This window comes from Zalophus californianus, chromosome X, assembly GCF_009762305.2.
Source record: "Zalophus californianus isolate mZalCal1 chromosome X, mZalCal1.pri.v2, whole genome shotgun sequence".
Classification (NCBI taxonomy): domain Eukaryota; kingdom Metazoa; phylum Chordata; class Mammalia; order Carnivora; family Otariidae; genus Zalophus; species Zalophus californianus.
The window spans coordinates 111,267,951-111,286,776 of NC_045612.1; the positions used below are offsets into that span (position 1 = coordinate 111,267,951).

General features: G+C 43.4%; 1 protein-coding gene across 1 annotated transcript in view; it reads right to left on the reverse strand.

Annotated features, from left to right (window-relative positions):
- Positions 1-18,826, reverse strand: part of PHEX (phosphate regulating endopeptidase homolog X-linked) — a 215,977-nt gene that overhangs the window by 173,145 nt on the left and 24,006 nt on the right. The window contains 2 exon segments of the mRNA XM_027607309.2: positions 1,577-1,803; positions 2,872-2,958. Of these exon segments, the coding sequence (XP_027463110.2) occupies positions 1,577-1,803; positions 2,872-2,958 (314 nt within the window).

Sequence of the window (18,826 nt, forward strand, 5' to 3'; positions counted from 1 at the left end):
CTCCCTCTGCCCCTCTCCCCCCCCATTCGTGCTCGCTCGCTCTCACTCTCTCTCAAATAAATAAAATCTTTTTAAAAATCTGGTTTGTTGGGTTTTAAAGTGAGTAACCTATCAGCATGAGGCAGAGATCAACTGGACCCTTAGGCAGCATCACCATGTCTTGTATAGCACGTCTTACCGGATAGCATTAGGGTCTACCTCCATGCCATGTTCTTGTTCCTTCACCCAGCATGAAAATACAGCTGTCTCTGGAACTAAGAACTTCCTCCTGGGTAGATGGGTATTCTTCAAGTGCCTAGAGATTTCCTGAGACTTCCATCGTCTAGACTATAGCTGAGTGAACTACAGCCTGCCAGCCAACCTGCTACAGAACCACACCTGTCCATGGACAGACTGTCTACAGGTGCTCTCCCAGGTCCAAGAGCAGAGCTGAGTAGGTGAGACAGAGACCAGAGGGCACGCAGGGCCTAAAAGAGTTCCTATCTGGTCCTTTACAGAAAAAAAAAAAAAAAAAAAAAAAAAGCCAGCCTCTTGGTATAAACCAAAAAATAAGCTGCATGGTGTGGCTTTTTAAAAGTTGACTTATAGCGGAAAAGGGTAATATATTCTAAAGGTTTTATACTTCTATGATTTGATCATCAATATATCACTAATATTTGCTGGTTTGACAAAGGACACAATTGGGAGAAAAAAATCAGTGGTTCAATAAAATCTTCATTATTAGTCAAAGTAATTGGGTGGCTCAGTTGGTTGAGCATCTGCCTTCGGCTCAGGTCATGATCCTGGAGTCCTGGGATCAAGCCCCACGTAGGGCTCCCTGCTCAGCGGGGTGTCTGCTTCTCCCTCTGCCCCTCCCCCTCACTCCTGCTCTTTCTTGCTCATTCTCTCTCTCAAATATTTAAAAATCTTAAAAAAAAAGTGTGGAAGCAAAAAATACAGTAGGATCAAAACACAAAACAATTTAAGAAATGTTATTTGAGGGGCGCCTGGGTGGCTCAGTTGTTAAGCATCGGCCTTTGGCTCAGGTCATGATCCCAGGGTCCTGGGATCGAGTCCCGCATCGGGCTCCCTGCTCAGCAGGAAGCCTGCTTCTCCCTTTCCCACTCCCCCTGCTTGTGTTCCCTCTCTCATTGTGTCTCTCTCTGTCAAATAAAATCTTTAAAAAAAAAAATGTTATTTGAATCCTTGCCAAGCTGTTTCACTGATGAGTCTTTCACTGTTGTTCCTTTGTCAGGAGAATGAGCAGGTGTAGGGAAGAGCAGAGTTCAGAAAGTCTTAGCAGCTTGCTCCCCCACTGGAATTTAGGGACCCCACACATGCTCAGAGTAGATATTTGAGGACCAGATCAGAGATGACTTGAAACTCACTCACCAGCTTCCTGAAAGGCTGACCAAATTGGTTTGTTCATGAGTTACACTCTGCAAATCTGGGAGGAAGGACTATTCTAGACCCCAATGTTTAACAGAATTTTTATCCTCTGATTTCACTGAGATAGGATGAGTCTCTTTCCCCAGAAAGACACCCCAAAAGTCTAACCTTGGACTGAACAAAGAGTATGAACAAGTCCTCACTATACCTTCAAAATGTGCTCGTTGGACACCTTGTCATCAGGGGACACATACAATCGGATGAACACAGAATTGCTGTATTGACCACGAAACGTTGCAAGGGTATGCAAAAGACTGAACCTCCTCTCTGACCAAACTCCTTCAGGACCAATATTAGATTCGAGCACAGGCCAGCGGAAAGGTGAATGCCGCAGGATATGTAGCAATGGTTTAGCATCTGCTTTTTCAATCGCTTCTGAAAGGGAGCAAATACAAAGGAAGAGTTAGAATTGCAAACTGGATCACCAAACTAGAATGCAAGTATATCTTCTCAAGAGAAAATTCCCCATAAGACCCCAACTTAACATTTCAGCTGTTAGAGAGAGGTGCAACGGATTGAGCAGGACCACAGAGACAGAACTACCTCTGACTCACACTTCAGTGTGACTGCCTGAACTTGGTATTCTTGCCAGGAGAGCTGACTAGGGAAGCTGCTGGATATTCTCGACAAGAAAAGATGGGCTCACTACAGCCCAATGAGCGATATTAGGCTGAGAATACTCTGCAAGACTAAGGAACAATCCTAAGTAAAGGAAACCATTCAGGAGAGCCAACCACTCCCCAATACCCGTGAATTAATGCTTCCAGACTCTTTGGTCATCTTTTACCACCCTCTTCTAGCTCACCAAATAATACCCCAAATCCTAAACAAGGTAACACACTTCCCACAGGCACTGGCTTCTTCCTGCAGTGGTCTTGAGAAAGCACACCAGAGAAAATGGCAAGTGTTAACCTTAACTCCAATCAGACCCAAGATGCCAAGACAGGCCTAAGACACCCACCTAAGCTGCCTGTTAGGCTGATGGAGAAGCAGGAGGAGGCTGGCCCACCCGGGAATCTGGATTTTCCTAGACCCCGGTAAGGTTCTATGGGATAGAGCAACACAACACTCCCAAACGCCCTCTCTCCCAGGCTCCTTCTCAGACCGGACAGGGCCTCTGGATTCTTGTTTCTGCACCACATATGGTGGGGTTTGCCCTCCTGACCCTACCCAAGTTTCTCACGGAATAACTGCTACCTAAAGAATCCAAGCCAAAGAAATAAAATTATTTTCCTATTTTCTCCATCAAGCCAGCAACAGAACATTAAGACAGGGAGAGTCAAGATTCAGTCCTTGAGAATCGTTCCTTTCCTCAAACAACATTTTTGAACATTAATCGAATTCTTAGTAGTTCTCGTTTTCCTTAAACAATATCTTTAAACATTAATAGACACTCTGAAGGATAGGGTGTAAAATATTTTAGTTATTTTCTTTATTACTCACTCTCATTCATGCAAGATGAATAAAGAATTTTGGCTTTCTGTATGGCTTCAGTGTCCCGTTTTCTACTGATGGATTTCTCCAAAAGTGCTAGGAAGGTTAAGAAAGGATTCATTAGTAACCACCCACACATGGTGCCAACTTAGAGGTCATTCTACAGCCACAGTCCTGGCCTACAGAAAATCTAACGTAAAGACAGACAACCCTGGAAAAGACACATCTATAAAAGATATACAGACGGCAGAACCGAGTCCAAGTTGCTTGAGGTTCAAATAAAAAAAAAAAAAAAAAAAAACTTTAACCTTCTCTTTCCCCAGGTTCTCCTAATTCAGAGAAACCAAAAGTTCAATTTCCGACTCAGACCAGACCTGCTGCAGGGGTTAATGTTTTCGCCACCTACATAAAAAGAAACAGAATTCATTTATTCAAGAACCAAAAATAACTGAATTCTGTTCCTTGTTTCTGCACCAAGTAATATTCTCAAAAGAGGCAATTTCCTCAGGGTCAGGTTTCTTAAGATTTCTTCACAGCCCAGCCTCTCAGGGAGGTCACCTGGAAGAAACTGCCCATTAGAAGTTTTATGCGATGTTGCATAAACATGCTGTGGACATGGGAGAAGCGGTTTAGACAGGAAATGGAGAGGCGAGATTGGCAAAGCCTCCCCAAATCTCCTGAAGACTTGTCCATTTACACATGCGGAGTCCTGGCCATTGAAATGAGGTCGTGGGTAGAAAATGGCTACCCATGAGCCCACCCAGAAAATGATGTGCGATTTATAACATCCCTCATGCTATTGTTTGAAGGTGGAAAATGCCAGCCGTCACGATGAAGGAGAGGAGGGAAAGGCGAGACTCAATAAAAACTCCCCTCCTCCCCTCCCCGCAAAACACACCTTGGACGTACCGAAGAGCATTCATGTCCCTACAGGAAGCCAAGAGGAAGCATCCCCGAGCAGCACCGTGGCACTGCCTACATCGAGCCGTGTCAAACTGCCGTTGTCAAGGCATTTGCAGCTTATTTCTGAAACAACCTAGCTGCCTCCCAATGCCGGCACAACAGATGCCCCCGCAGTCCTCTGAATAGCTTCAAGACACAATGGAGCGTGCTAATCAACTTAATTAAACAATTACATATTCCCTGAAGAGGAATCTCTACTTCTAAACTAGAAGTTCTACCTTTCAAAAAAAAAAAAAAAATGCAATCCAGAGCTTGTGTCCTGTTTTTTATAAAGCACCGGTACATGAAACAAGTCCACAGAACTACATAGACTCAAATAAAATAAACTGAGTTGGATGTGGGCGTTTTCAACTGTCTCAGCTTGTTTGGTGTTTCTTTCTTGTGTATTATCACAGCAATAAAAGCAAGATAACTAGCCCCAAGGATCAAGAAGGAAGATTGTTTTCTTTTTTTAATAAACACAAAGCTCTAAAACCATACCCACATATATTTCTATTCAAATCAGATCAGGTGCCTTTGCACTGTATTACTTCCACAGTCATTGGACTGTTGGGGAGAAACATTTGGAAGTAAATAATCCAAATTCCATTTAAGGATCTGATGTTATTCCAATGCTATAAACACTCCACAGATTGCAAACAAGAATGCCCTGAGGACCAAAAACAAGCCATGGGAGCAAAAGAACTCAAGTAGTAAATATGTACCTGAGTGTGCACCCAAGGCAGTCTGTGTATCACGAGAAGGTGAAAAGAGGACATGCAACGCTAAGTAGGGCATTCCCAAAACCCTAAGTGTGCACAAATATCAATCATTTGTTCAGGCCTACCCCCAGAGAAATCGTGGGTTCAGTTTTAGACTATTGCAAAAAAGTGAATATTACAATAAAGCAAGTCAAATTAATTTTCTGGCTTCCGAGTGCATATAAAAGTTATGTTTACACTATACTGTAGTCAATTAAGTGAGCAATAGCAGCATGTCTAAAAAAAAATGTAATTCTTAATTTTAAAAAATACTTTATTGCTATAAAATGCTAACCATCATCTGAGTTTTCAACAAGTTTTATATATATATATATTTTTTTTTTTTTTTTTTGCTGGTGGAGGGTCTTGCCTTGATGTTGATGGCTACTGACTAATCAGGGTGGTGCTTGCTGAAGGTTGAGGTGGCTGTAGCAATTTCTTAAAATAAGACAGTGAAGTTTGCCACATACATTGGCACTTCCTCTCACAAACTATTTCTCTGTAGCAGGAGATGCTGCTTGAGGGCATTTTACCCACAGATCAACTTCTTTCAAAATTAGAGTCAATCCTCTCAAACCCTGCCACTACGTTATCAACTAAGTTTACAGAATATTCTAAATCCTTGGCTGTCATTTCAACAGTCTTCACAACATCTTTGCCAGGAGTAGATTCCATCTCAAGAAACCACTTTCTCGGGGCATCTGGGTGGCTCCATCAGTTAAGCGTCCGACTCTTGGTTTGGGCTCAGGTTGTGATCTCAGGGTCGTGAGACTGAGCCCTGCATCGGGCTCTGCACTCAGTGTGGAGTCTGCTTGAGATTCTCTCTCCCTCTCCCACTTGTGCTCTCTCTCTCAAATAAATAAATCTTTAAAAACAAAAACAAAAACAAACAAAACCACTTTCTCTGCTCATCCATAAGAAAAAACTCCCCATCCTTTCAAGTTTAATCATGACATGACAGCAATTCAGTCACACCTTCAGGCTCTACTTCTCGTTCTAGTTCTCTTGCTATTTCCACCACATTTGAAATTACTTCCTCCCCTGAAGTCTTGAACCCCTCAAAGTCATCCACAAGGGATGGAATCAGCTTCTTCCAGACTCCTGGGAGTGTTGGTATTTTGACCTTTTCCCATGAATCACACATGTTCTGAATGTCCTCTAGAATGGTGAATCCTCTCCAGGAGGTTTTTTTTTTTTTTTTTTTTTAAAGATTTTATTTATTTATTTGAGAGAGAGAATGAGAGACAGAGAGCATGAGAGGGAGGAGGGTGAGAAGGAGAAGCAGACTCTCTGCTGAGCAGGGAGCCCGATGTGGGACTCGATCCCGGGACTCCAGGATCATGACCTGAGCCGAAGGCAGTCGCTTAACCAACTGAGCCACCCAGGCGCCCTCCAGGAGGTTTTCTATTTACTGTCCCCAGATCCATCACAGGAATCACTATCTGTGGCAGCTAGAGCCTTATGAAACCTATTTCTTAAATAATAAGACTTGAAAGTCAAAACAACTCCTTAATCCATGGGCTGCAGAGTGGATGTTGTGTTAGCAGGCACGAAGGCAACATGAATCTCACTGTCCACCTCCATCAGAGCTCTTGGGTGACCAGATGCACTGCCAGTGAGCAGTCATAAGTATTTTCCTGAGCTAACAGGTCTCAACAGTGGGTTTAAAATACTCACTAAACTAGGTTGTGAACAGATGTGCTGTCATCCAGGTTCTGCTGTTCCATTTACAGAGCACAAGCAGAGTCGATTTAGCATAACCGTTAAGGGCCCTAGGATATTCAGAATGGTCAACAGGCACTGGCTTCAACTTAAGGTCACAGGGCCGCATTAGCCCCTAACAAGAGAGGCTGTCCTTTGAAGCTTTGAAGCCAGGCACTGGTTTCTCCTCTCTAGCTATTAAAGTCCTACATGGCTGCTGCTTCTAAAAAGGGCTGTGCCATCTACACTGAAAATGTGTCATGTGGAGTGTAGTCATCTTCATGAATTATCCTAGCTAGATTTTCTGGAGAATTTGGATATCTGGGTCACTGGATAACGCTGCTTCACCTTATATTAGGGAGCCAGCTTCTTTCCTTAAACTTCACGAATCAACTTCTGCCAGTTTCCAACTTTGCTTCTGCAGCTTCCTCACCTCGCTCAGCCTTCACAGAATTCAAGAGAGTTAGGGCCTTGCTCTGCATTAGGCTTTGGCCTAAGGGGATGTATACTGTGGCTGGTTTGTCTTCTGTCCAGACGACTGCAACTTTCTCTAGATCACCAAGTAGGCTGTTTTGCTCTCTTATCATTCATGTGTTCACTGGAGGAGCTCTTTTAATTTCCTTCAATAGTGTTTCCTTTGCATTCACAACTTGGCAAACTGGTGCCAGAGGCCGAGCTTTCAACATACCTCTGTCACTAAGCTTAATCATTTCTAGCTTTTGATTTAAAGTAAGAGACCCATGACTCTTCCTTTCACTTGAACACTTACAGGCCACTGTAGGGTTATTAATTGGCCTGATTTCAATTTTGCTGTGTCTCAGAATAGGGAGGCCTGAGAGAGCAAGATGGGCAAACAGCCAGTCAGAAGAGCAGCCAGAACACACACAACATTTGTCAATTACGTCTGCTATCTTCTATGGTTCGCGGGGCCCCCAAACAATTACAATGATAACATCAAAGCTCACTGATCATGGATCACCGTAACAAATAAAAGAGTAATGAAGAGATTGGAAATATTCCAGAATTAGCAAAATGTGACATAGAGACACAAAGTGAGCAAATGCTGTTGGGAAAATGGCGCCAAATGGATTTGCTCGATGCAGGGTTACCACAAGCCTTTAGTTTGTAAAAAATGAAGTACCTGCCAACCCTAAGAAAGGGAAGTCCAATAAAGTGAGGTATGCCTGTCTGTATCAAAATTCTGGTTTCTGTACCAGAATGTGGCTTTTTCTTTTTTTTTTTTTTTTTTAAAGATTTGACTTATTTGACAGAGAGAGACATAGCGAGAGAGGGAACATAAGCAGGGGGAGAGGGAGAGGGAGAAGCAGGCTTCCCACGGAGCAGGGAGCCTGATGCAGGGCTCGATCCCAGGACCCTGGGATCATGACCTGAGCCGAAGGCAGACGCTTAACGACTGAGCCACCCAGGCGGCCCCAGAATGCGGCTTTTAAAACAAATTCATCTGTCCTGGGTAATACTTGTCAAACCCTTTCTGTTCTCCTCTCCTCCTCATGCCCAAGCAGGTAGGAGAGCACTGATATGCAGACAGTGGTGTGGCAATCGGCTGGCAGCAACCATTTTATGTATCTCTGTATCTGAATTAGTGGTAAGAGGAATAAAGTCTAGCCTGGAGAGTAATTAATGAGCAGGAAACAAACTCTGCCTATCAAAGGCAATTACTCAGGTTATTAAAATGTCCCTAAAGCACTGAGAAGGGCTCCTGGGTCACCCACACAAGGGCATTCCCATCATCAACTGTGCTGTTTCTTGGACAATTTCTCAATCTTCACCCCCCTTCCAGGTATTCTTAACCATGTCACAACAGAAAAGGAAAACTCCAGTGCAAAAAACCTATCGTGCCATAAACCTGAGACTATCAAGTTGGTTTCAAAGTGCTGCTGATCATCAAATTCAAACATAACACAAAAATATTATTTTTTCTTCTCATTAAATCTTAAATAAAATCATTGAATTCTTTAATATAATCTAAGTTCCCCATTTTTTCTGTGTATGGTTAGCGTATTTTGTGTCCCATATAAGAAGCCTTTGCCTGTCCCAATGTCATAATATTCTGTTTTTTACAGAATCCTTATTGTTTCACATTTATATCCACAGTCCACGTAGAATTCGTTTCTGCCCATGGTGTGGACAGCCAGCCATGCCTTTGTAACACAAGCCTGGCTTCACAGGGGCAACTAGAGGGAGAACTTTAATGAAGAAGGTATTTTTGGTCACTGGGTCCCAAGTACTGTGACGTGAAGTCATCTCGGTACATAAAACCGGCATTAACAATGGCTGGTCTCCATTAAAAGGAGTAGTCTGTGGGGCAGGGGCTGGGTCACATTCATCTCGAGCACCCAGGGCCTACTGCTTGGCGTGGTTGGTGCTCATTCCCCATTTGCAGAGTTGAATTCCTGAAAAGTTTAAGTCTGAGAGTTTTTCATCCAACAGAAAAGGAACTGTGAGAATCTGGACTTCTTTTATTATTGCTTGTTATAATCAGCAATGTCCCAATTACAAAAACATCCATAATCTCCTTTTCTCACATCCCAGTCTCTGCATCATACAATGAAATCCAAGACTTCATTCAACGGTTTTCAGGAATACCAGGTTTTAGAATGCCTAGGTTTCATCATACCAGTAGTCTCAGCTCAACCATCCACTTCCTGGTCTTCCACCTGGGGGTAAATACTTAGTTGGCATCCAACTTCCTTTAAGCTCAGAAGCTGAGACAGGACCGCCAATCCTACTCATTCAAATTCACTTCTGCTGAGACAGGGCCTTTACTGAGGGCTCTGGAACAGGAGAAGGGAATTCCAAAGGAAGGACCAGACTCCTGAAGACTCAGAAGTCCCCTGGTTAAGTCAAGAGCTCAAAACATGCTTCTTGGCGTTCTTTCTCCCAACCCTACAACCCTTCTATATGCCTAGTCTAAAGGGGATCCTCTGGCTACTCGCTAGGAGACTGATGAATGCTGAAGCTGCGTGCCTGATGCACTTAACCCAAACAGCAACTGCATCCTGAAACCTTCACGTCACAGGTCATCAAGGTGAATTCTCAATCTCACGGTAGATTATGCCAACATTTCTCCCTTAGAAATCAGGGGGGGTGTCCTCCTAATTCTAGTTCAAAGAAAAAAAAACAAAACAGGAAAAATCAAAACTTTGGAAAGTCGAATCCACATTCTAAGGGAAGGTATGCCCTTCCACACCTAGGTAACAAACACAGTGTTCTCTAGAAATACATATCTTTTTAAACTTATCCTATCATGGCCTGGTTTCTCCTTTGGTGGTACTTAAAAACCACCTTTGGATGGCCCACGGTAGACTGTCACCTCTAATCTTACTATTTTTAGTCCTTGTTGATTTTCCAGGCTACAGACTTCAGTTTGGTTTCCGGGCTCCTCAGTTTATTTACTGTACTGAGAAAATTCATTTTTCTAACTCACACTGCATGGGTATTAAACTCTTAGGCAGCTGGACCTGGAGACTTTAAATCAGCTTGCAAAGGCTGTTGCTCTTCTCATTAAAAAACAAAATTCAAGTTAACTAAGTCATGGTCCGTGGATCCCATAACCCTCATGTTTTCACACGAATGGTGCGCTCAGCTCTGCCGCTCCTCCGCCCAGAGCTGGGCAGGCACGGCGTCACCTGAGTCTTTCTGAAACACTGAAAAGGCAGTAAGAACGGATATTTCTCATTCTTTGGGGTAACTCCCACCTAAATACAGGGAGAGAAACTGCCAGAATCCTTTTCTCTGTTCGTTTTTTATGATCATCTTATAAATGATCATTGTTGGCTGGCATCAGCTTAAGAAAAAGGGGCAAAGATTATTTTAGGGGCACTAAAAACCTCTAATTCATCGATCTAAATCATGGGTTACCAAATAACATAAAAATACCCCCAACTTAACACAAAAGACCTCTTTGCCCATAATGAAATCAATTTTATAAAACTGCCAGACACTACAAAAGTCTAAGAGAAGGTAACTCTTTTATTATGTTCACTTACAAGTGAATTTATAAGGATTACACTTATCAGGGTTAAACTTCAAAATAATTTAAACTAAATGTTAACATTACTCTTTGACAGCATAGAATTACAACGAATCTACCAATACGATATTTTAACTCATAAAAATCGTTTTCCTAGTTAGATAATTTGGATCTTAGCAGATAATTCAGTGTAAGGCCTGTGGCGAGTTTAAAGTCACTAAAATCCATCTTCAGTTTTTTTCCTAGAGTAAAAACCCTAATTACTTATTTTGTCCTGCCCGTTTCCACCATCTTAACATTATAAGGGAAAGGCCATGCGTGGTTATATACCCCCTGCAAGGGTTCTTCCCCGAGTAGTCCTGAACATCCAAGGACCCAATGGTGGTAGCATTCATTTATTAAACATCCGCTCTGTGCCACATGTATTGTACATGACCTCGATTAATCCCCCACAAACCCTAAGAAGCATGTATCACTGATCCCATTCTACTCTACTTGGGAGAAGACCCTAAGAACCTGTCCAAGGAAACTCAGGTAGTAAAGGTTAGATCTCTGATTTGGGTTCAGGTCTCTAAGTCCTGTTCACTCAACCATCAGGTATCCAGCAAAACCGCGCCAAGTAGCTTTTGTGTGTGAGAACAAGGCCCCCAAGTGGCTAAGCCAGAGGCAGCAATGCGATCGTGGACTTGAACTAGAGCTCTCAATCCTAACCAGAAGAAAGGCATTCCCTGGTGACATCGAGGTGTGTTTCTGCAGTGGTGGACTGACTGTGCTGAGCCATGTATCCACTTTGCCCTGTCAACCTATTTGTGACCAGGGAGACACACTCCTGAGGCACCTAGCCAGGGATGGGAGGCCTGGTGATGTTAGGGCAGGACACAGTTAGCTGATCCCTAACGCTTTTCTTCACATCATGTCCCAGTCTAGACCAGTGGTGTCCAAACTTGAACAGACATCAGAATCATTGGAAGGGCTTATTAAAACACTGAGTGCTGGGTCTTCCCCCAGGGTGTCTAATTCCATAGGTCTAGGGTATGGCCCAGAAATTTGCATTTCTAACAAATTCCCAGGTAATGCTAATGCTATAGATAGAGGGATCATACTTTGAGAACCAACAGCACTCACCAGCGCCCCTTTATTTCCCCCAACTTTATTGAAGTATAGTTGACAATTATCCCCAGTCTTTCTTGATGCCTGTGATCCCAGGAAACATCACCAGCCCAGATTCCCTCCTCCCCCATTCCCCATCCCACTCAAAGTCAATGCTGGTTGCTGATTTCCTCACTCCACAGCTTCATTTTAATTGTCAACATTCTTCAAGGACAGCACTACTTTGTTTTGTTCTGGAGGTGTTTTCATCATATTGGCCCATTTAAGTCTAAGTTCCTCAGTTCTGCAAAGTCCAGCTTTAAAAAGTTCCTTTCTCAAAAAATTAATTAATTAAAAAGTTCCCTTCACAAAGGTGAAATGCAATAGGGGTTAAAGGCAAGGGTTGATTCACTGGCTCAAGAGCCAAAACAAAAAACAAAAACGAAAAACTACACGATGCCAGGAAGACTTCCAAAGTGAAAAAAATACAGGACAGCTATTTTCAACTCCAGCTTATACCACACCCTACGGCATCCCTCAAATTCTAAAAAATCTGAGCTCTAGACTTCACAATTCCTCCCTCATCTGTAAAAGCAGCATCAAAACACTGTAAACATAGGTTTAAAAACCCACTTCCCAACTAACCCCTGTTTTTACTCCCAACTTCCATGAGGAGTTAAGAGTAGCAGCGGTTCTATTCTTGGCTGTTCAAACTAAACTGTGTGATCAAGAAAGGCTGCTCCCCCTTTTTTTTATGACTTTATTTGAGAGAGAGAGAGAGAGAGGAAGAGCAGAGGGAGAGAGACAAGCAGACTCTGCACTTAGCTCGGAGCCCGATGCGGGGCTTGACCCCATGACCCTGAGATCGTGACCTGAGCTGAAATCAAAAGTGGGACCTTAACCAACTGAGTCACCCAGATGCCCCAGGCTGTCCTTCTTAAATGGGGTTTCTAACAGTGAGGGATTAGGAACTGGTCTCTTCCCTTCTGTATCCCAAAGAGGGGAAGCAACAGCACCTTCGGCATAAGCCAAAGGAGCCGAAGGGCTGGCAGGAAGACAGCAAACTTTCACGACCCTGCCCCCCCCACCCCCCCGCAGCTGCTGGGCCTTCCCCAGCAGATTCTGGGGAACCGATGTGCTTGATGAAGTACATTCCTAAGTTCAAAGAAAGCAGGGGCTAGAGAGAAGAGACAATGACCCTTCACGTTGTCCTGAGGAGAACACAGAGAAAAGAATACCCAATAACGCTTGAGGTTTTCTGTAACAAGACAAACTCCGCCTTCATCTGGATCCCAAGCTAGAAAACAGAACAGCGTGATAGGGCCTCGTGAACCGATCTCTATACATCAACTCCCTCCTCCAAGGCATTCTCTACATGTGGCCGCTGTGCTCTGGCAAAACCCATCACGCCCCTCAACGTGACATTTACAAACAGGCCCCCAGATGCCTGAGGACAGAGGCGAAAATCTTTACACAGGCTACCAGGCCTGCACGCTCTGGCCCCTCCTTTCTCTTCAGTCTTGTCTTTTGTCCCTTTTCCCTTCTGACTCCGAGCTCCAGTCACACTGGGCTTCTTGGGTTTCCTCAAAGGCACCATCTAGACAAAGCCTCTGCTCATGCAGCTCTTTCCGCCTGGGTTAAAATTGGAGACATTTGAAATGTTAGACCCATAATCCGTGGGGGACAAATTATATGGCTGGATTGGTTTGGGCAAGTCACATAATTTCCTTGACCTTCGCTTCCTCGGATGTAGGGCAAAGACAGAAATAAACAATGATGGCCAACAGCACCAAATTAGAGTGAGGAACCAGAGAGAAAACAAATGATAGGCTAAAGGAATAAAATTAGTAACAAGAAATGTTTGGGCCTTGGGGAAGTGAACTTATGAATTCAGAATAGACAGCAGGAAGGAGAAGTTCCATTTGGAACTTAACAGCAATGACCACGGTAGGAAGCAAACCTGTGAGCATACCAGGACGTACCTGCCTGTGTTTCTCTCAGAAATATCGGTTCTCACACCAATCTCAGCTATTGATGAAAATAAAACCCCCTTATTTTCTAAAAGGCCCATACATGTTTTAAAAATACCTCTCATTGTGTAAATATGAACACCAGTGAGCCTTTCCAAACAAACATTTCTTATTTGTGACAAGCTATTCTCCAACTGGCATATAATTAATTTTCCTGTTATGGGTAGTGCCTTCTTACACAGAATGTTCTCTTGACACTTTAAAGCAAACAGTCCATCATTACTAATTCATTAAGCATTCAAAGAGATGCTATTAATCACAATGAACTAATGTGGTATTAATGGGTAGGTTATTAATCTGCAATTACCTGCAGATTTCCTAATAAACTCAAGTTGCCCAAGGTTTTGGGGGAGGAAAGCAAGGGAAAACAAAATGAACAAACCTTTCAGAAAACAAATTAAGGGGAAGAAATATCTCTTCCTGAATCATAAAACAACACACACAAACTTCCTGTTTTCTTTTTACCCTATGACATCTTTGTTTTTACCCAACATAACAACATTTGTAATTCATAGATTTTCATTGAAATCATAGTACGAATGGAGGTAAAACAAAACCACCCACGCCCCTGGGAGAGGTGAGTTTCCTCAGTGACATACTGTGTCCTCAGATGTAGTAAAGCCTGGCCACTCATCACGTGGTCCCTAGACCCGTAGTGTGGGCTTCACCTGAGAGCCTGTCAGAAATGCAGACTCTTGGGTCCCTCCTCAGACCCAGTGAATCAGAATCTTCACTTTAACAAGATTCCCAGGGGATTCATGTACACGTTCAAGGCCGGGAAAAACAGTATTACAGTCTGGCTTTGTAGCTACACGTTAGAGTTGAAGAACAAAGTGGGGGAGTTTGCTTATCCACCAGTGCACATTAAAACCTAGGAATACAGAATAGGGAACATCATGCAAATCTCACTGAGTATTGTTTAAAGCACATAAACAAGGTGGATGAAGCCTGGATTAGTGGAAATACAATTTACATAGCATAATTCATCTAAGAAGCACATTTTTTTCCTACTTTAACATCACTGAAATTGGAATCCATCTTAAAACTGTCAATTAGGCACAGTCACTGCCTGCCCGTGTGAGGACATGATCGAGCAGTTCTCATAGTAGGCACTGGAAACCAGCTGGCTGCATGGCCAGGAAACTGTCACTTAAAAGGTCTTCAGAAAGATTTCAATATGATTTGGGTATGAAATGAAAACTTATTGTGTATCCAAAGAGGCAATCTCGGAGGAAAATCCCTGAGCCGACAGGGGAGAATTTTTTTTTTTTTTAAGATTTTATTTATTTGACAGAGAGAGAGACAGCAAGAGAGGGAACACAAGCAGGGGGAGTGGGAGAGGGAGAAGCAGGCTTCCCGCTGAGCGGGGAGCCCGATGTGGGGCTCAATCCCAGGACCCTGGGATCATGACCCCAGCGCAAGGCAGACGCTTAACGACTAAGCCACCTAGGCGCCCCTTGGGGAGCAGTTTTTTAAGAAATGTGGAATCACTGCTGCTATTGACAGCCAGAAGACAAGGCTTCATGAGAAAACAAAAGCACCAATGACTGGAAATCAAAAGGACTGGGAAGAAGTTTTAGGACTACTCCAACCAATCTCTCCTGCTTGCATTTTCCTTTTAACTCATGCAAAAGAGTCCTAGGGCAAAAATTAATGTCTACAGGAACTCTTTCAATGAACACAAGGTAGAAACGCCAGGTGAAAACAAGGCACCGTGTAGCAGCTCCGTCTTTGGTGGCATACGTGAAGTAATGGTGCATCTTACAGTTGACGGTGTTTCTGATTCAATGAAATATGGTATCAATTTAGCTAAGGCTATGGAAGACTCAGCCACCTGTGTGTGTTCTCGTGCTTACTTTTAAGTCAAATAAACGTAACAAAATTGCATATAACTAGAGCGCCACCATCACAGAAGACCCAGCATTTTTCCCTCTGAAAAATAACGTGTCCAGAAATGTAAGGTTGTTTGGGTTTTTAAAAAAGGCGGCAATATAAAACTGTTTCCAAATGACTCCCAAAGCATTCAAAGGACAAGTGAAGCTGTGGCGAGGGGAGACATTTTGACGCCTGCATCACGGGTGTCACAGGCACATGGCGGCTTTGGCTGAGTACTCGGGCAGGTGCAAGGCCTCTGGCAAGAGCAGTTCCATAGACGTCCTGCCACACCATGGGCTGTGCAGCCTTCAGACCTCAGCGGAGCCACAATTGCCTGCTTTCCTCACCCAGCACTTCCCACATGTTCCCCACCAGACATGTTTCATTCTGGCAACGACCTGCAGCTTGCAAACCCTAACTTCCTCTTCCCCACAGTTCAGAGTTTCCAGACGGACACTGACACCTCTGACCTCAATTCAAGTAACAGACCTTTAGGTCTTAATTTACTCGCACTGGTGTGTATCCAGACCAGCGTGCAGATCAAGGAGAAAAAAGAAATCCCTTTTCTTCTCCTACATTATTCTGGGACTCAGCCAAAAGGTTGGGAAGTGTAAATTGAGAGAAACTAATGAATTAGGGCACTGCTGGGTATTCTGTAATGTCAACTAGCAAAGCATGTTGCGACAGCAGTAGTTTTGAACGGGTCTCAGTTCAGAAAACTCAGAGAACTTTCCCCAATGGAAAGTGCCTACAGTGCTTGACTCAGTTGATTTGGTTTTCACCCTTGAGTAGGTTCTCAAACTTGGCACCATGACAAAGTCACCTGGCAGGGGAGGAGTGGTTAAAAAATCCAGAAGGCCAGGCTCCACCTCAGAGCAATTACATCAAAACCTCTAAGGATGGGCCCTGGGCGCCTGTGTTGTTTGGGCTCCCTCGTGAATTCAGTGCGCAGCCGTCAGTGAGAAGCACGGCTCTAGAATGGCCCTGTCCGCCACAGAAGCTGGGAGTCGCATGGAGCTACTGAGCACTGGAAATGTGGTTCGTCCTCATGGAGAGGTGTTCCAAGTGTAAGAAGCATACCGGATTCCCAAGACTTAGGAACAAAAGAATGTAAACTGTCTTGTGAATATGTTTTTATCTTGATTACGCGAAATGACAATTCTCTGGGTATGTTGGGTTAGACAGAATCATGCGATTTTACCTGTTTCCTTTTTCTTTTTCTAACACGGCTGTTTAAAAATGTAAAATAATATGTGACTTGCATTTTTGACTCACATTACATTTTTTCTGGACAATAGTGACTTCATAGGTCACTAGCTGTGTGACTATGAAATACTTAACCTCTCCAAGCCTCAGCTTTCACAACTATAAAATGGAAAAATACCACCTTCTTGGCTGTCAATATTTTTATGAGGTGCTAAGGGTCAAACCATCTGAATTCTAATCCTAGCTCCACTGCCCATCAGCTATGTGATCTTGGGCTGGCTAACAGTACTGCTCGGTGCCTTTGTTTCCTCATTGGCAAAACACAGATACATCTTCCATCTTATAGACGTGGTGGGAGTTCAGTTTAGAGAATTCAACTAAGGGTATTATTAAAGAAAGTTATCTCTACACAGTGCCTGGCTTGCTAGGCCCTTCTCCGTGTGTATTCCTAGGATTTTTTTTTTTTTTTTTGAATCATTAAAAGCTCACTTCACAGTAATGAGTAGAAGTCCTGCCCATTAGTAATATATTGGGGGAGAAGTAGGGATTTTGCCACATCTTACAGCTGCTCAACCTATCCACACTGTCAAGTTGCAGTTGAAATATTCTCAGAGTTGAGAGGGAGTACAGCTGAAACCGTCTCAGCAGGGATATGGGAAACGCAAGGGTGAAATTTTCAACTGTTTGGCCACGTATTTTTGTGTGCAAGCAACTTTTTCATTTTTCTGGTGCCTAAGTTTTGCCACTGACCAATTAGGAGTACAGTAAAGGTAAGTGACTGACCCATTTCTCTAAAGACGCAGGTTTCAAGGTCCAGGAGATCTGAGTCATCTGCTTCTGCTGTGAAAGCCAGATGACCCTTGGAAGTTCTTGCAAAAATCCCACATTCTCAGCTCCATTATCATTCCAGCCTGTGGCAACCAGGAGCACCAACACGTGGGGATGTGGAGGAGCTTCCGTAATCATTACCACTGCTCACATGGGTACGCCTCGGAACTGTTACCACCAACACCAGCTAGGATTTTTCTTCCCTTTCCAGTCATGGTCTTTCAGGAAGTGGCTTTTCAAAAATATGCAACCCTTCTGAACAACTGCCAAGTAAAATACACTTACACACACCAACTGTGCAAAACGGGGCCTGGGTGTAGGCAAGCTGAGAAGTATTCCTGTAGGTGTGTATGTGTCTTTCTCGGGATGCCCATATCCTGTGTCATCAGTCAGGCCAAAGAAGTTATATTTAGTCAAAAGAACCTAAATTTAGTCGGCCATCTTCTAAAGTAAAAGTGTTTCTTTCTTCCCACAACATGCAAGCTAACTAGTAGGAAACTTTTCATAATGTGTTACAATATTTACACTACAAAAATGCCCCCTCGTCTGCATCTCCACTCCTTTTTTTTCAGCCGTTATTCCTAGGCAAAGCATGCCCAAGCTGTAGCTCCACTTCTCAGAAACCTTAGCATTCTCTGCCGCAAGTCAAAAATTTCACAAATGGGTTTCAACATCCTTCACTGGCCCATCTTACTCCTGTCACCTCTCACCAAGACATGTCTGTGCCTTCCTCCCAACAATGCCAAGTTACATGGATTCGGTCTTTTCCCTGGAACTTCATTCACAGCCCCTCCAGATCTATAGTCCCCCCTCTACCTCTACCATTCCAAGTTCTACCCAGAGTCCCCGTCTTCAAGGATCAGATGACACCTATCATGTACTTGTGAAAGACGACTCTACTTGGTGTTACTATCTTCAATCATGTGTATCGTTTCTAAGCATTTTTACCTAGACCATAGTAACAGCTGTATCATCTCTAGTTGGGTACCGAATTCCTGCTTTCATAAGAGGCTTGTGACAACACTCAGTCCACTATCTCATCTATAAATATATTTATTCCGTGGCATAGGTAATCACATCAAGCCTGCACTGTAATCAGCAAGGTTTGGCATTGGCACAAATCTCCAAACACAAATCTCTGGTTTCATCTAATATCCTTATAAACATACATGAACTGTTGGTAATGTGCTCATTACCCAGGGATTCGAGACTGTGGACTATTCAAAGATTCGGGCATTGAGTGGACCCATGGGGTCATATAATAGCCAACTCTGCTCGAAACACCTAGATTAGGATGCATCAAAAGGCTGGAGTTCAATGAAACTATACCTTCTTGAGGCCTGCCCCAGCAAGCTTTACCCACGCAGGAGTTCTTAACCGTTTTTGTGCCATACATTCCCTGGGCAGGCTCTTAAAACCCAAGGACCACTCTCAAAATAATGTTTACGAGTACACAAGAAACACAGGTTTACAGCAGAAACCAGTTATTCTGAGATACAGTTAACAAAACAGTTGTTTTACTATTTGTCACCATAATA